Consider the following 16,808-nt stretch of genomic DNA (forward strand, 5'->3'; position numbering starts at 1 on the left):
AATAGGGAGAGAATCAAGAGCGTAAAAGTGAGAAATTACATAAATGATTAACCAAGTGTCCAAATGGACATAAACTAGCAGCACAAATATCATTACTCTTGTATTAGGTGAGGAATTTAATGTAAAACACTCACTTTGCCAAGAGTTCCATACGAATCGTATGTGGTTAGTGGGTTGCCCATGTTACAATCGAAGGTGATAGGATGCAAAGCCCATGTTGGTGTCAAAGACTTGCGTGAACTGTTAGGACCAAGGTTAATGGTTAAATGTTAGTCATGATTTTGGCTCAAGCAAAGTCATTACCAATGAGGTGTGAGATTGTCTAATAGTCAACCATATGGGCAAGTGAGCCCATGTTTGTGAAATGAGACATTAATTTACTAATGAAACCTTTCTTCATATCCACATGATTGTGGAATGAGACATATTAATTTACTAATGAATGAATTCAACCCCCTATAAAATTTGGAATAAATATTTATACTCAGTACTCAAAATTATTGAATGATTAAATTATCATTTTGGTCCTTAAACTTATGAGATATTATCATAGTAATATTTAAAAGTATGAAAATGAAGTAAATCCTCGAAATTGTTTGTCAAGTTAATTTTTATAATTAATCATCCACCAATTTTGTTAGTAGACATGTGATGTGTCAATTTATTTAGCACTTTAATGGTCATGTGTTGTCAATCTATCAGTGATTGCTCAATTATGAATATGTCAATTGGGATCGAATTGATATCTTTAAGAACTAAGTCGGTAATAAGATATACACTAATTATGTTAACTAATAACTATGATAAATACCTTTTAGTGGTGGATCCCCACTATCATTGGAGAACAGAGGTGAGAGTTGATGGGTGTCATAATTTTTTTCAGTCACATTTCATTGATATGAATTAATCGATGATAGATAATTGATCTATCTAACTTGATAAGTGTTTAGTGATTTACACTTAATGTCATTTTATTTCTCATAATTATCAATTTAGACTCTATCACGGCATCAATGACTAATTAGTCACATGACTCTTAATGTGATAGCCAAAGTGTCATATCACATACTTATTACAAGAATAAGAGAAAAACTAATCACAAAAATTAACTTGATGGACAATATTCATTTTCAATTTTTTTGTCATTTTTATAATTTCACAATTACTATAATAATGTGCCATGATTTTAGGGGGGGGAGATAGTTTGTTCTTATTTAATAGATAAAACTCTCTTTTTAATATTTTCATATATTAAAATTTAAATTATTCCTAGATGAATTTCTTATTTTAAAAAATATTAATAATCAATGCTACATTTTTTTATACAAAAATTGATTGAAATTTACCTTTCTCTCTGATAATTGATATTTTCTAATTGAATAATCTCACAGTAATACTAATATGAACACCCATTGACGTCTATATCTATATCTATAACTATATTTATATTTATATATATACATCTATTAATAAAATAAGGTTTTCTTGTAACACATGTTAACACCTCCTTAAAAATTTCCCCTGGAAAACTTCTCTCTCTTTCCCTCTTTTCTTTTTTTTTAATCTTTTTTCTCTATTCCTTTTTTTTTCTTTTTCCTCTTCCAGAACTATAACACCTCATTTGCTTTTCCTTTTTCTTTTTTAGATTCTTTCTCTTCTATTTTCTAAAAAAACGCAACTACCACCACCTCCTTTTCACCTTTTCCATCCTCTCATTATTATTAAATATGTAAAATATATTTATAATTTATCATGTTATTACATACTATTATTTATGTATTATATTAAATATTATTTTTTGTTGTAATATTGTATTATAATTATTTTATTTTTAAAATAATATGAATAAATATTTTATTAACCTATTATATATATATATATTCTTAAGATACATGTAACTATCTTTTAATTTTTTTTATCCAAAACTTTTCTTTCTAACCTCTCTCTCTTTAATTTTCTTAATCTTTTTTCTTGTTTTATATTTATACTTATATCTATTCCTTAAAATTAGATTACAAATATATTATTTTAAATTAGTAACCATTTTTAGTGAAAGAATAAGGAGGGAACGGATATATCCAACCCCAAATGGTAACATTTTTATTTTAAAGTTCTATATAAAATCATTTTTACTTAAAATTCGTATAAAATGAATTTAAATAATTTTATAAATAAATATTTTATTGATTAATATTTGTATGGTAAGGTTAAGATTTCGATAGTAGAAAATAATTTAAATTTTCTACAAATATATTATTTTTAACTTGTAGTTATTTTTAATGATTAAGAATGAGAACATGACATATATATCCGAATATAAATAGGGACAGAAGTGGGTACAAATTAATTTGCTAATTTTTTGACTTAAAAATTTCTAAATGATTTTTAAATAGAAATTGTATAAAAAAATTAAAGTAATTTCATAAATAAAATTTTATACTAAAAATTATTCTAAATTCTAATTTAAAATATCTACAAATATACTGTTATGAAGCAATAACAATTTTTAGTCGACATAAATAGGATAAAACAAATATAGTCAACCCCAACTAAGGATGAGAATGAGTATTAAATTTTATTTCTGACAAAGATAAAAAATAAAGATGAGGGTGAGAAAAAACATACACATTCTTGACTTATTTCATTATCATGTTTATTCTCAATCATCACTCTTTTATATATATATATATATATATATATATATATATATTATAAATTTTGACATGCTTAAAACATCTTTTACTCTTTTAATTATTTTATTTTTTGATTTTAACATTATTTAGTGGGGATGAGAAATGGAACAACTTGCATATCCCTATTTTGTTCGGTTGCCATAATTATCACTTACACCTTTTTTGATTTAAAATAATTACAAATTTTGATAAGATTAAAATATCATTCAATCTTTTAAGTATTTTATTTTTTGATTTTATTTTTTTTAAATTAAAAAAATTGTTATGGATCAATGGAGGAAAAAAAATCCTATTTTTTTAATATATAAATTTGCATCCCATAAGTTTTCATCTTATTATTTTGTTTTTACCAACCACAAAATATAGTTTAATAACAATTACTTTAATAAATTAGATATGTATTATATTATTTATGTGCTACTAAAGACCTAATACTAAACCCCTCTGGCTGATTCGGGAGAGCCAAAACAATAAATAGCAGAAGCAGCTAGCAGTAACACGTTCGTTCATTGGTGACCAATTTTCGTTTCGCAGGAATGGGGAATAATAGACAAAGGAGATTCAGAGCTCATCGCGCACAATCAAGTCGACACCACCAACAACAACTCTTACTGTAACTTCTTTCCCAATACTTATGCTTTCGATTTTTTATTCCTATTTACGCGGCTTTGCTTATTTATCTAACTGTACTTCAGAGAGGACGATTCTCAAAGCTCTCTTCCAGGTACTCCTCGATTCCATTTTTTTTTAGTTCAAATTTCTTTTTTATTTTCCAAAAAAACATGATATGTTGTTTCTAACAGCAGAAAATGTTGAGGGCGAGGAAGAGGAGGAGGAGCTCACGGAACCAAAAATAAAGCTTGCAATGTGGGTATGCATATAACCGTTTTACTTATTTTAATTTAACCGAGCTTTCTAGCAATCCATTCTTGTCTATTTATTTACTGTTAGGTTTCTTAACAAGTTTCATTTTTCTTTCTTTCATTTTTATCAAAACTTATGGTAACAATCAGTTGGCATTAGATAAAAAATAATAAGAACTTTTTATGGACTTCTGTCATACCTCGGCTCCTATTTCTGTTGGCAAAAAATTATATTAGGAAAAGTTGTTTCAATTTTGTTTACTGTATATGTCATCTCTGAATTCAGATCTAATATTCATATGGCATGTAATGTAACTTTGTATTTTGGATGTAATTGGATTTTTGTGATTCTGGCTCAGGATTTTGGGCAATGCGATGCCAAAAGGTGCACTGGACGCAAGCTTTCAAGATTGGGCATACTAAAAGCAAGTATTTGTTTTCTTTTTTGTTCATTCTATGGTTACCTTTTGCACACATGATTTAGTGTACCGTGTTCATACTTCATACATATTTACATATATAAGCATAAGCATAGAAATATAAATATGTATGCATATATCTTGTATCTGAGACATTCTGAGTTAATTGGATGTTAGATATCATTGTCATGATTACGTTAGCTATTTCTTTGCCACATAAAATAAATAACACTTTATATTCTATGAAGCTCAAATTGCACTATTTAAAGTAGCTTAATATGTTAGTAGTATTGATTTTGATTGATTTTATACAGGAGTTACGTGTGAGTAATGGTTTTGGGGGCGTTGTTTTAAGGTATTTTGTTGGAAACTATATTTCTTCTCACTATATGCATGGAGAAAATGTTAGTTACTTTTGCCTGAACATGGTTTATCTTGATATAACATGTCAACTGGTTCATGATTTTCATCTACTAGTTGTTAGGGCATTTTCTTGGCTTCTGCCTCTATTAGTTGTGTAGTTTCTAACCTGTCTCTTTCTCGCAATATAATTTATTTTGTTAAAGTTACTGCAGCTCGAAAGCTCTTTGGTTGAGTATTTAGTTTTTGTGCTTTTCTCAAATAATGGATGATAACTAATCATTGAAGATAATAATGTATTTTGACTTTGGACTGTAGGAAGTTGGTTTGACCCTATATACTAGTCTTCACTATTAGTGTTGTTGATGCATTTGAAGCACTAACACCTATTAATCCCTTCATTAAGAACCTGTTCAACAATGCTGTGCAATTGATAAAGCTATATTTTAGCTTGAAAAACACATGTTTTGATTTTTTGAGGTGTTTGATCATAGTATAGAAATTTATGACAGGAGAGGCAAAAATCTTCTTCTAAAGACGAGCAAGCAATTGATGCTTGCTTCTCATAGAAAGCAAAAGAAGAAAAACAAAGTTCACATAAAGTTGTTTCTATATAACAACATTTCTGTCGAATCATTTTTTAAGGAAGCAATTCTTGAAGCAAAAGCTTACCAGCCAGACCAATTAGGCATTACGATGCTATTCTTCTAAAACAATGCATTCTCTTTTGACTGTTAAGTAGCTATCTATTGCATGTTCCTGTGTTCTCCCCTCCAAATAGTGATTACTGATTTACTGTGATTCTGTTGACAGTCCTGCTGGAAATCAATGTGTTTCAAGAGAAGATTACTCTTTAATCCAGAAGAAAGGATTGGCTGTTGTGGATTGTTCATGGGCACGCTTAGATGATGTGCCTTTCATGAGGCTGCGCTGTGCTGCTCCTCGCCTCTGTATGAACTTAACCACCGACAAGAATATATTCAAAATTTGTTTTATATACTTTGTTTTGCATGCTTATTTGTTTATACACTTTCAAATATGTTAGTCTATGGAAATATCCATGCTTGGCTCAAGTACTAATGTACTATTGTAGTTGTCTGTGATGCTTAAAAGCTCCCAGTACCACTGTATTTAATCTTTTTGCCTTGTTTAAAGGTTGCCTCATATTGACAATTTGCCATGGAATGTAATGTAATAATAGTTAGTTTTCATATTTTCCTTTTATTGCAGTGCCATGGCTTGTAGCAGCAAATCCAGTAAATTATGGTCGGCCATGTCAGCTATCTTGTGTAGAGGCTTTATCTGCTGCTTTGACAATATGGTACAAAATGGCCTTATCTGCGGCTACTGACTAGATGATATCTTTTTTCTTTCTTTGGTGTGTTCTATAATTTATTCACCCCCTCCTCCCTGCCCAAAAATTAAAAAAAAAAACTGAAGTTTGGTGTCAGGAATGTTTTTTGTTGTCTGATTTGCTACTAGATTGTCATTGCTAGAGATGTGCGTGATCATGCTATCTCCAAACGGGTTTGTAAATGGAACAATTACAAACATTCAAATAAAAGAATTTGGTCTGAACTTAATTGACTTTGCATTTGCAGCGTGTATAATATTACTGTTAACTTGCTTGATTTGGATTAATATTTATTATAGAATATTATCCATTTATCAATTCTATATGGTTAAAGTTCTTTACTATAATCTTGCAGTGGGGAAGAAAAAACTGCAAATTTGTTGCTTGGCAAGTTCAAATGGGGCCATGCTTTTATGTCTCTGAATGGGTATATGATATAATTCATTTATATAATTTTGTTATTGAGATTATTTTCACTTCTTATACATTTAGGAGCACAAGTTGAACATCAACATGGCATTTATTTATCCCTACCCATCAAATGAGAAAAGCAACTGGGTACTTGCCACTCTTGGTTTTTTCAAACCTGGAATTTATGATTGTAATTTATTTATTTTTACTTAATTTACACAGCTATCCTTTTGTTCTTTCTGAAGCTTATTTCATCCCTTTTGAGTTGAGTGTATCACTTACATAAGAGTGACTTGTAAATAAATACTGCTATAAAAATCTGTCTTTGTATGTATGAACAGATTCTTTTGTTAAAAATAATTTGGGATATCCGTTTTATCAATTCTTTTAACTATGTAAAATGTTAGAATTGATTAGGCATGTGTAAATAACTAGATAGTTGATACTTGTTAGGAGTTTGGATAGAGTAGGGAAATTTAGTTAGCAACTGTCAGAGTGGTTAGTTAGAAGGGTTAAAATAGGAGGATATAAGGGAAGGGAGATCATTCTGTTTTGTACTAATTGTGAACTGAGCATTATTTTTGTGTGAAAGAGGAAACCCTTTGTTGTGAAGGGATTAAACCTTGGAGGAAGATATATCTCCTTTGTTCTGTTCTTCTGCAATCAAGAAATAGAATATTTCTCTTCTTTTGTCTATTTTCTGATCTGGGTTCCAAATAATATGTTAGAACTGTGATTTTATTGATGAATCCTCCAAGGAGGCAATGAGTTCCCTTGAGGTAGAGAAGAATTACAGAAAGAACCTGATAGGAATGTTCGAGAGCCTATCCTTTCCCCTAACCTCTTTCTAACAGACTAACCGAATGCCCTCGCCCTCCTCCTTCTATTCTATGTATACAATTCTTACAAAACTAATCAATTACAACAGACCCATCTTATTGGGCTTGGCTATCCTATTGAGCCTATACTTCCCGTGAGTTTTCCTTGTGTAAGTCTCTCTAATTGGAGGTCTAACATAATACTGATTGGCTATGATTCTAAGGCTGTAAGATAGCATGCCATTGGCTCCTAAATAGCCTCCAATTAGTCCTTTGATTATTCTTGTAATTGATTGTATTCAAGCTATAATTAGGAGATCAAGTGTGTAGTCTAAAACAATTCAATTCATCTATTTGTACTTTCTATATAATACTAAAGTGAATTCAAGGGTTTTGTAGGGAAATACAAATTCATTTTAATTATTAATTGTTTTACTTCCATTCCAGATACTGATTCAGTTGACAAATGTCTCAATTGCATGACTTCATAGACTCTTCCATATTGACAATTTTATATTAATTTATGCAGGGAATTACTGAGGGCCTACTCCAAATGCCAAAATAGTGCCGAAATTATTTCTGTTCAAAATGCTTGGCTGTCACAAGAGAGTCAGATTCCAAGGGCTCCTACTGATAGTGAAGGTATGTATTGCTGTAAATTTAATATATTTTTTTTATGCAATGGTGGTCAATGGCCATAACCAAGTTTGCTGGCTCGTGACCTGGGCTGCCCTTTATGGAAACAGCCTCCCTGGTTGTGGGGATAACTCTGGATTCAATAAGGTGGAAGCCTTGTGCACTGTGCCACCTTTTTACCACCTTCGTTTGGCAGTTTTATTTAGTGTGTTTTTGGTTAAAGTTTATAAACTTAAGTTTGCAAAAATATCCCAAGTCTTCTCCCAAACTCAGTTTTCAGGCAAAAATTTACTCTCAAACATACTTTTGAGAGGTAACCAAAGATGACCCCAAACCGATTTTACTTTCATACGTATCTTTGGAACCCTCCCCCTGGAAATCAAACTCACCCTTGGCCTTTTTCTCCTATCTGTTAAACATACTCTATAGTGTCTGTATATTTATTTAGCAAGAAAGGTAAGCCATGACTCTGCTTTTGTTGATCCAAATGTAACGGATATCACTAAATACATATCCGCTGTGGACATAAACTTTTTGCTCCTACATTATCTCTCATTTTTTTCAGAATTTGTTCTGTATGTGCATTGCATAAAATCAATTTTCAAAGGTAGATTGAGCAGAAAGTTGGGCTTGCCAGTTGTCAATGTGTTTTTTTATTGTTTCTTGAAAAGTGGTACATGAAGCCATGAATGTGCTTCTGATGCGTTTAAGTATACTCTAGCTGGTGATTTTTTTTTAAATTGTATCATAAAGATAATATTATCTGGGAATTTTATGCTAATTTGTTTTATATTTTGTGCTGTTGCATGGACAGTTACGACACCTGAAAGTGAGGATAAAATCCAGAACTCTTCCGATTCTGAAGATGGGCTTCCACCTCTTGAAAAGAACATGAATCATTTGAGCATAGCCAATAGTGATGAAGAGAGTGAATAGATGCATTTTACATCTCTAACGCGAAGATGTGTGCCATGCAACATCGCATAGTGGCAAATCATTTTGGTTAACAAAATATATGCGTTGTCGCCATTTTTTATCCCTAAATTTAAATAAGAAAATATGAGCGAGTATCACCTAGTAGTAAGCTGTACACCCTTTCGTCTGACGTCTTATAGTATGTTTGGAATAGAGATTTAGCTTGTGAGCAATAGTTATATGGCGTCAATGGCGATCTTTTATTTTAATGCTGAAATGGAAATTCTTAAGCCACAAAATACTCCAGAGCGGACTTAATGGAAGGTTCAGATCCAAATTCCCTCGAAAACTGGGTTGGCAAGTCTAACGTTCTGAACTCTAACCACGCACATATCAAAGCAGGGTTTTACAACCATTCAAACTTTTCAAGGAAACAACCCAAGTGTTAGTAAAAAGAATCCATGATTAAACATAAGATATAAGTAACAACTAATGACTCAATATTAGAATTAAGTAATTGGGGACCCCAATACGTCAAATAACAAACTGGATTTCTAAACAACCATGGTTAATTTTATAAAAAAAAAAAACGATCTTATAGTTCTTTTAGTGGTGATGGCGAATAACTTGTTTAGGATCTTGTATATTTTAATTATGACCTCGGAAAAATGTTTATCGGATAGCTTATATTTGTTGCATAATGGTAGATCGGTACAAAAGGTTAGCAGAAGAATGTTTCTAAGAATTTTATTTGATTGTTGAGAATGTAGATATACGATATATATATATATATATATATATTACATATGTATTCTGCATCTTCCTGCTTCCATGTAAAAAGGTGAAAATATTATATTTTCATGAAAATATTTAAAACAATTTTTTTCTTATTCTACTTCATTTATTTATGTAATATTTTTGTTTTAAATTAAAATAAATTTAAAATCATTCTTAGGAATTAGTAGTATTTTTTACCAAACATTTTTTTTATAGAAGTAACATTTCCAAAAAATATTATTTTAAAAAATATAATCGTGAATTAGGTTTCATGAGTGAAAAGAATGAGATCCATTAATTCAATGTTATTTCTTTTATAAATCTGATGCACCAAACACCAAAACACTATTTCCATTGCCTAATAATTTAGTCACTTGGCTGACAACAACAAAAAAGATAAAAAATTCACGTTAATTTGTTGTCAGCCAAGTGACTTTATATTAAGGGTCTCATTTCTTTTATTCAAGTTTTTTTTTGTTCTTGTCTTATGTTAGGTTTTATTTAATAATTTAGTCACTTAAGAGTTTGGTAGAAAGGACAGAATGAAAAAGATAAAAAATGGAAGAGAAATAATTTTAAAAAAGAGAATATAGTAGAAATAAAATTGAATGTTGAGTTGTTTGTTTAAAGAGAAATGAGTGGAAATAAAACAGGGGGGAAATAATATTGTAGTTAAAAAAATACCCTTAATATAAAGTCACTTGGCTGACAACAACAAAAAAAAACTTGAATAAAAACATCAATGTTTCATGGGTGAAAAGAATGAGACCCATTAATTCAATGTTATTTCTTTTATAAATCTGATGCACCAAACACCAAAACACTATTTCCATTGCCTAAAACAAATAGGTTGTAATAGAAAATACAATAAAAGAAGAGTAATGATACACGTACGGTAAACGTGAATTTTTTGCATGTGGATGTTTAAGGTTTAAGATTTAGAGATAAACTTAAAGTGGGTGAAATACACAATTTTATTACTTTTTGTTCAATAAAGCCGAATGAAATAATGAATAGGGGAGATCCCAACTTGCCCAAATTCTACTATGGATTGGATTAGATCCATAAATGTTTGAAGAATTAATCACCGAAAAAAAACCTGATTTATACTATAGTATAATCAAACAAATTTGGCATCGATAAAGGAAACATTTATTTAGGCTGAAAATCAGATCGAAAACACTAGCAAGTGTAGGAAATTGATATACAATAAGAATTGTAAGTTTCCAAGATATGAAAATTATAGAAAATCTCCATTCTTCCTTATAACTAGCACTTGATTAAAAATAAAATAAAAATTGAAGCTAAAAAATACTACTACAGTTACAACACACAGTTTCACCAAAAATAAAAAATTACAAGACACATTTTCTTCCCCAGCATGGCACGAAGGAGAACAGCGTATGTAACATATGCACGAGGTACGGCTTTTAGACAAAGTCGCAGAGTTTGCGCCAAATGGACAAACCAAAGCCCGCAAACGTAAACCTTTAACTTTAACTGCTTCCCTTCTCCTCCTTCTTCTTCTGTAACTCTCCTTCATTCTATTTCTCATTAACATTCATATACCTTCATCACTTTCCCCAAAACGCGGTCGTTTCCACCGGGTCCGGTTCCGCGGCATTGGTATCTCAATTCCCCCTCCTTCATTCTCTTCTTTTGCTTAATTATTCGATTAAATGATGTTTTTTGCTTCGAAACTACCTTCTCTCGTTCTTCCTTTATGTTTCCGTTAGGTTCTAGGGTTTTAGTTTTCTTAGAATTTCTCGCATTTCCTTTTCATCAATTGGTTGTATAGGGTGCTAGGGTTTCGCTCATGTGATTTCTCTCGCAGGTTGGCTGGTATGAATAGCGTGTTCAGCGAGCAGATACTCGCGGACAAGCTGTCCAAGCTCAACAGCACCCAGCAGTGCATTGAAAGTATCCTTTTTTTTGGAAAATTACTAAGAAAATAAGTTGATTAATTTGTTTACTCAATAAATGTTTTTTTTTTTGTATATATGATATAATTATTTGCTTTGCTTCACCAAATTGGGGTATGTATGTTGGGGGGGGGGGGGGGGGTTGGAACTGTTTCTGTATATGTTGCAATTAATTCTGGAAGGTGTGTGATATTTGGTGTGTTGATTTAGGAAGTGGTCTCGGAATAAATAGCATTGCTGTAATTGGAATTACTGTATTCGTTTATAAATATGCAATTATATCTTCAGGTGTTATGGTAATTGTGAACTAGGTCAATCTTTTCAGTTTGTACGTGATTTCTGGGAACAAGTAAAGAACTACTGAATTGTGACTGGTTCTGTGAATTACACGTGTATTGTTGCCCTAGAATTGTATGTTATTGCTTCCTTTTCGTGTTTGAATGGCTTGAACATCTTACCAATTTTGTTTTCGTGAAATTTCTGAAAGTTAATATTGTTCTCAGGATGAGCAAAGTAGGAAGATAAATAAAATACACCATAGGCCAAAAACCATTGGACAAGTTCTTGTCAAGTGTGGAAGTAGCACTAGAATTGCTAAGCAACCATAGGACTTGGAGGGAACTTTTATTTGTCAAGTCACATGTTGTACTAAAGTCATGCTAAAAGTTATGGAGTATTATTTAAAATGCAGATGTTTTACAGTGCTTCATGTGATCCATATGCCAAGGAGATGAAAAAGTTAATGACCATATTAATTTGATATTTGCAATGAGTATAATTCTTCATAGTTGCTTCTTCTTTGGTTTATATTAATAAAGCTTACATTTTTGCTTCAGCTATGGGAAGTTCTAGAAAGTCTGTCTTGCTTTTAGACCTACAAAGAATTGGATCTTAAACTTTTTAATGGCATCCATTGCCTTCCTGTATGTATTTTGTTTACGTATTTTACTTTTGCTTCTCTCTCTCTCTCTCTTTTTCTATGATTTGGGACCTGCAGTGACACCCACTATTGATCAGAACAATGTCCATCTTGAAAAGGATTTGTCTAGTGCAGTGGCAGCCCTAGTTTTTGGAGAACTTATTTATCTTTCTATCACTAAGTCAGATGTTTGATGCATCAAAATTTTATTGCACTCACAGTTTTAAGCTGAACTTGTTAGGGCTTGGCCAATGTAACTTGGAGTGTGAGTTTCTGAATTAGTATTTTTGCATGGATTTTGTCTTAGCTTAAAAGTGATTTACTTTTGCTGCCTACTATTAAGTTGACTGTTTAAAGTGCATGAATTAGTTGTTGATGCCATATACTGTGATCCTTAATTTTTTTAATAGCTTTATCACATTGGTGTATATTTCACCGAAGCAAAGCAGAGCTGGTAGTGGGAACATGGAATAAACAATTTCACAATTCAGAGAAGGTTCAGCGAGTCCCCCTTCTGTATCTTGCAAATGATATCCTGCAAAACAGCAAACGTAAAGGAAATGAATTTGTGACCGAGTTTTGGAAGGTTCTTCCCACAGCACTTAAGGATGTTCTTGAGAAAGGTGATGATCAAGAAAAACGTGCAGTATTTAGACTGGTAAGCCCTTTTTCCAAAGTTTGAAGTTAGTACAAGTGAATACAACCATTGAAATTATTCTTTAGATATGAAGTTGGTGTGGACATAATTCTTCATGCATGGGCTGATACTTCAGATATGGCATATAAATGTTGAGAAATGATTTGCATACCATGATATTGATTTCAATGTTGGCAATTTGATCTATTTAACTTGGTGCTTGCCTAACTTTAGGTTGATATATGGGAGGAAAGGAGAGTGTTTGGATCTCAGGCTAAGAGCCTTAAAAATGTAATACTTGGAGAAGAAGCACCTCCGCAGTTAGAATTCAACAAAAAGCGGTCCCGTTCAGTTAGAATTGTGAAAAAGGATTCTCGTTCCATTAAAACGGTGAGACTGAGGGTCCTTGTGGTTCTTCCCTCCCCAATTTTTTACTCCAACATTTCTCTGCTTTTAGATTCTTACATCCTTCAAACTAGTTTGTAATTCTTTTTGCATAACTAACTGTCATGAATTTTACGTAATCCAGAAATTGTCCATTGGAGGTACAGCAGAAAAAATAGTCTCAGCCTTTCATACGGTGCTTAATGAACATTCCAATGAAGATGCAGAGATGAGTAAATGCAAGGCAGCTGTTCATCGTGTGAGGAAGATGGAAAAAAATGTTGATATTGCATGCACTGTTGGTAAGCTATCAATATAATGAAATTAACACCAGAGTTTTGGAAGCTAGCATTCTTATACTCTTTTTTCTTCCAGTAAAGGACCCTAAGCGAAAAACTTTGTCCAAGGAACTAGTGGAGGAAGAAAATATTTTGAAAGAATGCATTGAAAATCTCAAATTAGTTGAAGCAAGTAGAACATCACTTGTTACTCGCTTAAAAGAAGCTTTGCATGAGCAGGCAAGTCATTATGTCCATGTGCTCAATAAGATTTTATATTTTGAATTTTGCAGTTATTTGGTTTCTGGATGATATTGAGTCTTGATGCCCTCTTGCAATTGTTTGTGCTTTAATGTATCAGGAATCTGAGCTGGAGAATGTTCGCACTCAGATTCAGGTATCTATTATCATGATTCCTTTTATCAGAAGACTGTCCTATTTTGAGTAGTTTCTTGTGAGATGTAAATGTGATATATTTGTTGTGTATCTAGGTTTTCCACCATTTAATTACCTCTCTTATGTGACTCTTCTTTGTTTATCTGTAAGAGGTAATTGGACGATTATTATGGTAAAGTCAATAAAATGCTCATATATAATGTTCACAGTTGTAAAACATTTAATAGAATAAATTAGACCCACCTTCCCTGAGGTTTACATAACATAGACAAACCCTTGCCTCTTAAAAAAATATTATACAAATTCCTTCCTTAGTTGATTTTAGATATGTCTGGAACATATTCAAACTGGAGAGGGGAATAGGGGAATTCAGTGTTATCTCTGAAAGGATTAAACATGTTTTTGGTCCCTATGAAATTCATATTTCTGGGCTTAGTCTCTATAAATTTTTTGCCCAGTTTGAGTCCATCCCAAGGACTGAAATTGATAAGGGAAAATAAATGAGGGACCAAAAATGGACAATTTTTATAGGAATTAAAATAAAAAACATGACTTTTTATAACTTATAAGGACAAAAATATTTAACCCTTTCCAAAACTAGAGTGTATGCATACTTTTTATAAACCCTCAAAGGCATTCAATGTAATAAACTCGGTTTAGAAATGGAAAAAACTTTGTTGCACTATCTCACAAATATAAAGTAACTTTGTTCCTGTTAAGCATTAAAGGTCATTTATATGTTGTTGAGTATGCTTTCCTTATGGAACTTTGACATGCTTTTACTGCTGATGATACTAAAAATTTGAATTTTGTGCTGACATATCTCTTTAATGGTATGTAGGTAGCACAAGCACAAGTAGAAGAGGCTAGCTACATGCGGAAGCGACTTGATGATGAAGATTCTTCATATAAAGCCTCAACTTCAACGACTTCAGTTACTGATGTGAATACAAAATCAGAAGCAACAACTAAGAAGTCAGCTGCAGCAATTGCAGCTGAGGTTGCAGATAAGCTAACAGCTTCTACGTCATCTCAGTTAATCATGACTTCTGTTCTCTCAACATTTGCAGCGGAAGAGGCAAAAAGTGCTTGTCTAACTTCTGAGACCATGTCAAAACCTGAGAAGTCAATACCTATATCAGATCCAAATGTTTTTATGACTTCACAACAGTTAATTGCCACACCAAATCATTCATATCCTTCGGTTTTGGTACCTCAACCCACCTTGCAGAATCCAGCTGCTGCATCACAGGGTCAATATCAAATGCTTTGTAATTCATCCTCCCAGCATTATTTGCAATCAACAGGAGGGGTCATTTCTTCTTATGGTTATGGTAGCATCGCACCATTACCATTGGGGCCACCCCCACCCCATATGGTGGGTCCAATGGTTCCTTTGACACATCAGACAATGCAAATAACTCAGCAGCAGCCTACACCTATAGGTCAGCATCAACCAATAAAAATGACACAACAAGCCCCAGCACCTCCTAATTTCCGACCACTTCAACTGCCAGGAATGGTGTACTATGGTAATCATCAGCATTCTATATGAGACCTGCAGTAACTGGAATTTAATCAAAATGATCTGTTTGAAACAAGCAAAATCTTAAGATTATTTAATTTTGAGCAAACGGTAGGCTCACCGGGGTTGAGTTGGCAAATATGTGGAAGCCAGGCTAGCTCCCTGGTCCCTGGGATGTTAAAGGAAAGTATTACAACTCAAGATTATAAATGCTTTAAACAAATTTGGTTGAGATTGAGTGAACAGTGAGTTCTCATGAGCAAGGTAGTGTTTTCACAGATATTTTACCAGGAATTTTTTTGATGATAATGTACTTGTATTGTATATACTTGGCTAGTCAAATAATTATTGGATTATATTGGATGAAGGAAACTCTGAGGCAGAGTGTCTTTCTCGTCCCCCGCATATAAATTTGTGTTTGATGTTGTGCTTGGTTGATTGGAGCAACTTTCACAGTTTTACATCCCCCAACTCTGAGCTTTGTCAATTAGATGAAACTAATTGATATCTAAAGGATGAAATGTGGAACCAGGGTGTCGTTCAACTTCAACAAAACAACAGTCCTTATGCCTCTCCTGTGGTGTTACTGGGAAGAAGGTTGGCACTTGGAGGCTGTATGTTGACCATAGAAGCTCCACCAAGCATGCCGTAAGGGCCAGGTTAGCATGTATGATAGTGTTTGACTGTAGAAGGTCCAACATTTAATAATTAGAGTAGTTATTGAATCAACGGAGACATTTATTGGCAGTTTACTTGTTTGACCATAATTGAATTATGAATAAATTGATGATGATTAAATTAGTTTTAATATATGAATAAATTGAATCAACGGAGACATTTTTAGTAATAAATATTATAAACTACAAGAAACTAAGTCAGATTAAGTTTTAAATTACTAAAAAGATCTAGTATCTAGCATGTCTTATAAAAAAATCATTAATATTAAAAGGTTAAATAATATAGATTCATATCTAGATCTTGTAAATGAATTTTTATTTGTGTCGATTTTTTTTTTCGATTTAAATTGCTTCTCAGTTCTCATCACTTGTTTTGAATTGTTAGATCAATTTTCTGAGTTATGTATTCATTACCTAACCAGTTTATTAATTTTTCAGTGGAATCAGTCTACTGTTCTATAAACTTTTATTATTTTCATCTTTTAAATATTTTTTTAAGTCATCGCTTTTTAACATTTACATATTTTTCAAACTTTTATTCTTTTCAAATTTTTCAATATTTTTAAATATTATGTTTACATATTTAAATCTTTATGGAAACATCATTATTTTTTAGCATTTGATGCATCCGACATTTTCATATTTTTTAAACTTTTAGTCCTTTCAACTTTTGCAATATTATTAAACATTACTTTTACATATATAATTTTTAAAAAAATATTTATCTTGTAAGTGTTATCGTTTTCAACATTCATATTTTTTAGGGCATTGTTTTACTTTTTCCCATTTTTAAACTTTTAATCTTTACAACTTTTAAAATATTT

At 31.9% G+C, this 16,808-nt stretch overlaps 2 protein-coding genes across 6 annotated transcripts; both read left to right on the plus strand.

Annotated features, from left to right (window-relative positions):
* Positions 1-3,133: 3,133 nt before the first annotated feature.
* On the plus strand, positions 3,134-8,768 carry LOC114413145 (ribosome biogenesis protein TSR3 homolog). Of its 3 annotated transcripts, none has more exons than XM_028377363.1 (10): positions 3,134-3,306; positions 3,389-3,417; positions 3,497-3,564; positions 3,916-3,981; positions 4,290-4,330; positions 5,149-5,285; positions 5,566-5,656; positions 6,045-6,116; positions 7,448-7,560; positions 8,369-8,768. In XM_028377363.1, exons 1-10 carry the CDS (start codon positions 3,230-3,232, stop codon positions 8,488-8,490), a joined length of 816 nt encoding a protein of 271 aa, XP_028233164.1. In that variant the 5' UTR covers positions 3,134-3,229; the 3' UTR covers positions 8,491-8,768. The 3 variants fall into 3 exon arrangements, with proteins under 3 accessions (XP_028233164.1, XP_028233165.1, XP_028233166.1); XM_028377364.1 differs by having other exon boundaries at positions 3,500-3,564; XM_028377365.1 differs by lacking the exon at positions 6,045-6,116.
* Positions 8,769-10,595: 1,827 nt separating this feature from the next.
* LOC114413146 (regulation of nuclear pre-mRNA domain-containing protein 1B-like) lies at positions 10,596-16,115 on the plus strand. 3 transcript variants are annotated; one of them, XM_028377366.1, is made up of 9 exons: positions 10,596-10,728; positions 11,081-11,166; positions 12,498-12,745; positions 12,959-13,114; positions 13,254-13,410; positions 13,484-13,626; positions 13,748-13,783; positions 14,624-15,314; positions 15,676-16,115. In XM_028377366.1, the coding sequence occupies exons 1-9, from the start codon at positions 10,628-10,630 to the stop codon at positions 15,810-15,812; spliced, it is 1,755 nt and encodes a 584-aa protein (XP_028233167.1). In that variant the 5' UTR covers positions 10,596-10,627; the 3' UTR covers positions 15,813-16,115. The 3 variants fall into 3 exon arrangements, with proteins under 3 accessions (XP_028233167.1, XP_028233169.1, XP_028233168.1); XM_028377367.1 differs by having other exon boundaries at positions 10,619-10,872; XM_028377368.1 differs by having other exon boundaries at positions 10,597-10,728; positions 14,624-15,768.
* The last annotated feature ends 693 nt before the right edge of the window (positions 16,116-16,808 follow it).

This window comes from Glycine soja, chromosome 5 (assembly GCF_004193775.1).
Source record: "Glycine soja cultivar W05 chromosome 5, ASM419377v2, whole genome shotgun sequence".
NCBI lineage: Eukaryota > Viridiplantae > Streptophyta > Magnoliopsida > Fabales > Fabaceae > Glycine > Glycine soja.

Excerpts from the sequence above, each read along its gene's own strand:
- LOC114413145 (XM_028377363.1), top strand. The coding sequence starts at position 3,230 with ATGGGGAATAATAGACAAAGGAGATTCAGAGCTCATCGCGCACAATCA. Across the intron at positions 3,565-3,915 it reads AAATAAAGCTTGCAATGTGG|GATTTTGGGCAATGCGATGC; the intron begins GTATGCATATAA and ends ATTCTGGCTCAG. Across the intron at positions 5,657-6,044 it reads TCTGCTGCTTTGACAATATG|TGGGGAAGAAAAAACTGCAA; the intron begins GTACAAAATGGC and ends ATAATCTTGCAG.
- LOC114413146 (XM_028377366.1), top strand. The coding sequence starts at position 10,628 with ATGGCACGAAGGAGAACAGCGTATGTAACATATGCACGAGGTACGGCT. Across the intron at positions 10,729-11,080 it reads ACAAACCAAAGCCCGCAAAC|GTTGGCTGGTATGAATAGCG; the intron begins GTAAACCTTTAA and ends TTTCTCTCGCAG. Across the intron at positions 11,167-12,497 it reads CACCCAGCAGTGCATTGAAA|CTTTATCACATTGGTGTATA; the intron begins GTATCCTTTTTT and ends TTTTTTTAATAG.